We start from the raw sequence: 6175 nt of genomic DNA, 5'->3' as shown, positions 1-6175 counted from the left end.
CAGGTCGGAATATGATCAGGTCCAGGCCTAAATGACGCTTTTAAGGTTTTTAAAGAGTGTAAAACTTCATCGGAAGATATTACTGGAATATAAGCAGAGTTGATTGGACAAAGCTCGTACGGATAGTCTCCACTTATAGGGAAGTCTACAGAATAATTGGACCTAAAGAACCGAGCAAACATGTTGGCAATGAGTTGGCTGTCGCTAGATACAGTGTTGCGATAATGCATAGCGGACGGAAAACCATGTGCCTTACGCTTTGAATTTACGAAACCATAAAATGATTTAGGATTGTTAATTAAATTCCTCTTAATTTTACATAAATATGAATTATATTGCGTGTATTTACGTATTAGGGGCATTCTTATTTAGTACGAATAAGTAGCTTACTTTGGATCCTTATACAGCTAATGTGTCAAGAATGAAATAGAGACTTAAAGTCTCTAGTAATATCTAGAACAAAATATTTACACTTCGGTCTTTTTATGTGGTTTTTCAAACCATTTTTTCGCTGTAGCGATTTGGCTTTTTTGCGGGTTGTTATCAATTTTTTTTAGTGTGTAAGAGACAATGTTTCTGAAAATTAATTCGTCTTTATATTCTTATATAATTCATATACTTATCGTGGTATTTTTTTGTTTTTGGTTAAAATACAAATACAATTTTATCTATTTAATTAATGTTCTTTTTTTGCTTAAAATTGCCTCACTGGATTTTGTATGCTGTTTTTTGTAATTTCTTACATGCGAGTATTTGAACGCATCTCCTGTTTTTGTATGCAAGTAAAGAGCTTTTTTTTATGCGAATTTTTTTCTGTGCGGCTTTCTGAGGACGCTGCAAGTACACCCCTAATGTTTATAAGTACTATGTATGGACGCATGCTATGCCTATTAGATAACAATGGCATTAAGAGCTGTTACTCAGTCCATTAAAGTTTACTACGGCAATTCAGTTAACTACGAATATTTACGTATGTATGTATGTGTATGTAGTATGTACTATGTTCATATGTTAGTTGTTATCTTACCCGATGTGGCGCGCTAAGCAGACGTAGTATGGTGCCCAACTGTGTGGCCAGTGGCATGGTGGCGGCAAAGCCATAAGTTGGTGCACGCGTCGGTATCGGATACATGGCTGTACAATTAAGCGGATCAGTATCGACCAGATACTGCACCCGCAGTGTAATCAATTCGTCTGGATCCATTTTCACTATCATTTTCACTGCGTGTGTTTTGGTTTTGTTGTTGCTGGTTGCCGGAGCGATTGTTTGCCAATACTCCCACCTAGCGTTCACTTGCTTTTGCGTTTTATTTAGATATATCTCCTTTTATGCTGTTTCGTTGATTTTATTAAATTTTGCAATTATCTCTTACTTTTTTACACAAACACACACACGCACACACACAGAGGCTCACTAATTCACCACTAAATACAGCACATACATTGATACGATGCGGACAGGTGTGTGAGAGTTTTTGCTTTCCGCCACTTGTGAACCGTTAAATAACATGTTAAACTGCTGGAAACTTGACTAACTTTGCTTTCGTTAAGTTTAACTCATATTTTAAGTTTTATCGCGCATTACCGCTTTTTTTTATTTATGCAAGCTTTTTAATTTCACATATGCATATTTGTATGTGTATGTGTTTCACTTTTCCCGAGTTAATTTAGCAAATCACTTTCATTATTACTTCGGCGCTTTCTGTTTTGGTTGTTGGAGTACTAAAAATGCCAGCAAATTATTTATAAACAATGCAAAACGCAATTGCAGGCGTTTTTTTTCATAAAGACGGTGTTGCTTTGCTGTCGGCTGTTTGCAGAAATAATTATTGTACGTTTTAAACGCGTTGCAGGTGATTATTAAAAAAAACAAAAAAAAAACAGAAAAATGCTGGTAAAATTAATTTTGAAAATTTTTGTAGTTTACGCTGCTGCGCCAGTCTCATTTTGGTATGTTAAATATGTAAATATTCACTTACTATTTATTTTGCAAGTAGTGGAATCTTGTTCAGTTAAGTAAGAAAAATATCTTCAATGGAAAAACAAATGAAAATCACGAAAACAATGCCAACTTCACTGATCACTCTTAATTTGTATGAAAAAATTCATTGTTGGCCATAGATTGGCCAAACAATCGGTGAAGCTTTAAAAAGATTTTGAGGACTCATTATTCCAACTTGTGCGGACGATGACAAGATAAAAATAACCAGATACCCGATCGGAAGAGTATTGCTTCGAGTTCGCTTTTGTTGTCTAGAGATATACTGCATATCGTTACCTTAATATAGAAAGGCCCTAATTCATATAGTCGCTGAAATGCAAAAAAAGCTCTTGGCGGAAGCCTTAACCATTCGTCCAGAAATGCGATTGCTTTATGAAAAAGAGAACCATTTTGAAATATGAGAGTTTTTACTATCCATAAAATAATTTATGCAACCTCACATACGCGGTTTTGCATTGACGATGTGTATAGGTACTTATACATACATACATATGTAGACCAAAAACTACATATCGTCACCTGAAATGTAAAAAGGTGTAACAAAAATCGTCGCTGAAATGCAAAAAGTCGCAAGTAATTAAAAATTCCAAATTCACTTTTTGATTGATATGATAGATTTCGAATTACAACTCCCTATATCGCTTTAGGAAAAAAAAATGTTCTTTTTAGCCAGGAATTTTTCCATTTCAGAGTTTGTTAGGGTTTTTTGTATTTCAGGTGACGATGTGTATATCCAGTTTCTTATGTATTACACTGAGAAAAAAGCCAGCTTAATCTATATTTCTCTCAACACAAAATTTTACTCAGGTTTTAATTGAAAATAAAGCTTACTTTCAACTTTTGAATCACTAATAATTTATGTCCAGTTGTAATGTGCGAAAAACGAATGAAAGATTAAAAGAAAAATATATAGAAAAAAATGTTTTGCTACTTTATCTCAACTGATCGTTGAGTCTGCACTGGACCAGGAAAGCTTAATTTCATTCTAAAATTTTCAGCTCTGTACATTGAACCCACGATCTTACGTCATAACTGAAATGCCTATCCTTTCCGTCAGCAAAGCCATTATATGTGCTATAGATTGGTTTTTAAATAACTGTATTTTAATTTAGCTAACAGCATGTCTTTATGTCTGACAAGTACATACATACATACATATGTACATACATATGGGAGTGCTAAGCCAACGAGCTATTTAGTATGTGGGTATGTAGTCCACTGCCAACACCCCTCCATTATGCTAAATACGACTACATACAAAACATACGTTCAACCAATTCAAACAAATTGCCCAACACGCCCAATAAACAACATAATTACAATTCATCAGAGCGCATGTTAATCGACAGTGCGATCACACACGCACACACGCACACACTTCTTCGTCGACAGTTATGCTACGTATGTATCAGCGCCACAACAATGCGTCAAAACACCCACATTTGCCCGCAATCGACGCAATGACGCAGTGGAGCGGAGCCGTTGACTTGGCCGACTTGGCTCACTTAGCAATTTGGATTTTCGCAGCTTGATTGGACGGCGGCTTGACTTTGGCTTCACTTTCGCGTGTTGTGTAATCGACAATTTGCTACTATGCATGTGGGTGTGTGTGTGTGTGTGCTCACACTTTGAACGCTCTAAATATGAAACGGCAAAGTGAAGCGCAATGGCACAGCTGTGAAATTACCCCAAAATACGTAAGAGTTTTTCACTTATTTTGCAATACTAAACGCAGTTTTGTATTTACCAAAGAAAGTTGACCTTCATTGCGGGCATCTGATGAAGAGAACTTGTACTTTGTGCGCGATTAGTCACGTTGAGATTTTTCGCCAATGGGTAAAACCTGAAACCACTACATAGAGTGCTTGTAAATATTTGTGCGAGATCTCGAAATTCTAAGTCTGAAATTATAGCTTTTTTCTGAAGAAAAAATAATAGATTGCTATCACTTTTTAGAAAGCCAAGATTTTATTTTTTTCTAAGAATAGCAGTCATTCGCCCCTTTATGCCTTTAAATATCAAATACATACTCGTATAAAAAATTACGGGTTTAGTGAGCTGCTTTGGAATGAAAAGAACAAACAGGTTTCGTATTGAACTCATTAACCAATTTAGAGAACGAAAAGAAAGTTTCAAACTCAAACATTAGCTTTTATTACAAATATAACTTAGAAAATAAACCAAGTTCTGACGTCAGTTGATTTGATACCCTTAACTATCTTGGTCGTCAGAGGGTTAAAGCGTCTCAGTTTTCGGTATTCAAATCATCAACGAAATACTTTACTCAATTTAAAGTGTATTTTCCCAGCACTGGGCTCTCCAACTTCAAATTGACAGAAAGAAAAAATATTTCTTCTTTCAGACATATGGGAAAATAGCTCAAATAAATTCAGCCTTGACTCATTCATCGAATATGTTTTCACAATTACATCGCCGTATACCTTCTATATTACGACGGCACACCGCCGATAACACGTTACGCCGTTACGCGTCGGATATATGCGCACAAACGCTGCAATACTGCAAGTATGGTGAACCCGCTGACGTCCTGGAGCTGGTTGAGCTCACCGCATCAGAACCAGAAGACACGCAAGTGCTGGTAAAGCTGCTAGCCGCACCCATCAATCCCTCCGACATCAACACCATACAGGGCAAATATCCAGTGAAGCTGCCCCTACCAGCCATCGCCGGCAATGAGGGTGTGGCCGAAGTGCTGCAGGTGGGCAACAAAGTGCAACAGCTTAAGCCAGGGCAGCGTGTCGTTGTGGTCGAGAATGCGCTGGGCACCTGGCGCACACACGCGCTCCTTCAGCAGCATCAGCTGATGTGCATTCCGAATGAAATCGACTTGGCTGCCGCAGCCACTTTGGTTGTAAATCCACCGACAGCCTATCGCATGTTGAAGGATTTTGTGCCGCTCACTCAGGGCGATTGTGTCATACAGAATGGTGCGAATAGCGCAGTGGGACAGATGGTGCATCAGCTGTGCAAGGAGTGGGGCCTGAAGTCTGTCGGTGTGGTGCGCAATCGACCGAATTTGGAGGAGGTGAAAACCTATCTGAAAGAGCTGGGCGCAAGTGAAATACTCACGGAGGAAGAGTTGGCGAAGACGGATATCTTCAAGAAGAAGAAGCTGCCAGCGCCGCGTTTGGCGCTCAATTGTGTTGGTGGCAAGAATGCGTCGGACATTACAAAACAGCTGGCACCCATGGGGGTGATGGTCACCTACGGCGGTATGTCGCGACAGCCGGTGATGGTCTCGACGCCTGCGCTGATCTTTAAGAACATCTCATTTTGTGGATTTTGGGTGACGCGTTGGATGAGGAGTCATGTCGAAACGCCTGCGCGTGAGAAAATGTTCGCTGATCTAATGAAAATGTTCGAGCAAGGGAAGTTGAAGGGCGTCAAGTGTGAGATGGTGCCGTTGAAGGAGTATAAAGCGGCGGTGGCAGCAGCCTTGGACTTGAAGGGTTTGGTGGGAAAGAAGTACATCTTGGATATGCAGTGTTAAGTAGGTGCTATATCTGGAAGGGTGTTTATAGAAAATCGAAAGCGAAATAAATAATGCCATTTACCCGTTGCAATTTTTTAACAGAAAATTTAGTCCTAAATTTATGAGTTTTAAAAAACACTAGTCGCGTAACAAAAATTGGTATTTCCTATAGAATCGAACACTTTGAAATAGGGTTGCCACCTCTGCGAGACTTAAAATTAAAAGTATAAAATCCTTATTTTGGTTACTCTATCCGTCCGTCTTACCAAAAAATATCTAACAAAAGTTCGACCTTCGTTTTCTTAATTGGCGTACGCTGATTCCAACAACAACTTTGCTGTTTGCGGCGGTTAAGTAATCATTTAGCCAACACAAAATCCTCACATTCCGTCAAACTCAAACCAAATTCGCAGAACTCATTCGCTATCCACAAAATACAGTGTCTTCAATGCCAATCGGCACCTAATAGCTTGTATAAAACCCAAATTTTACAGCTTCCTTCCGCGCCACAGCTTTTGCTTGGTGTTTGTGTGCCTCAAAGCGAATTTTATGTACCTCTTTCTACTTTTGCTTTTATCCCATTCATATCAGCCTCTTTGTTTGCGTGGGAACTCGATGAGAAAAGGAAATACCGTTGCATGCTTTTGAAGTCAGCTGCTACAGCTGCCAACTATCAGCCA

At 38.8% G+C, this 6175-nt stretch overlaps 2 protein-coding genes across 2 annotated transcripts in view; one reads left to right on the top strand and one right to left on the bottom strand.

Annotated features, from left to right (window-relative positions):
* LOC108373402 (FH1/FH2 domain-containing protein 1-like) overlaps positions 1–1839 on the bottom strand; it is a gene marked incomplete at its 3' end in the record, with an annotated part of 18556 nt that extends 16717 nt beyond the window's left edge. The window contains exons 1-2 of the mRNA XM_017629276.1: positions 1443–1839; positions 1028–1332 (exon numbers count right to left, since the gene is read on the bottom strand). Of these exons, the coding sequence (XP_017484765.1) occupies positions 1028–1216 (189 nt within the window). The remainder of the gene's footprint in view (positions 1–1027; positions 1333–1442) is intronic.
* A 2564-nt stretch (positions 1840–4403) lies between these two features.
* LOC108373403 (probable trans-2-enoyl-CoA reductase, mitochondrial) lies at positions 4404–5905 on the top strand. Its single transcript, XM_017629277.1, has one exon. The coding sequence runs from the start codon at positions 4416–4418 to the stop codon at positions 5511–5513; it is 1098 nt and encodes a 365-aa protein (XP_017484766.1). The 5' UTR covers positions 4404–4415; the 3' UTR covers positions 5514–5905.
* The last annotated feature ends 270 nt before the right edge of the window (positions 5906–6175 follow it).

The sequence above is a fragment of the Rhagoletis zephyria genome, unplaced genomic scaffold (genome assembly GCF_001687245.7).
Source record: "Rhagoletis zephyria isolate East Lansing unplaced genomic scaffold, Rhagoletis_zephyria_1.1 Rzeph_scaffold_06667, whole genome shotgun sequence".
Taxonomy (NCBI): Eukaryota; Metazoa; Arthropoda; class Insecta; order Diptera; family Tephritidae; genus Rhagoletis; species Rhagoletis zephyria.
This window is presented reverse-complemented; position numbering and strand designations above follow the sequence as displayed.

Bases quoted from the DNA above. Each gene is read 5' to 3' on its own strand.
- LOC108373403 (XM_017629277.1), top strand. From the start codon at position 4,416: ATGTTTTCACAATTACATCGCCGTATACCTTCTATATTACGACGGCAC.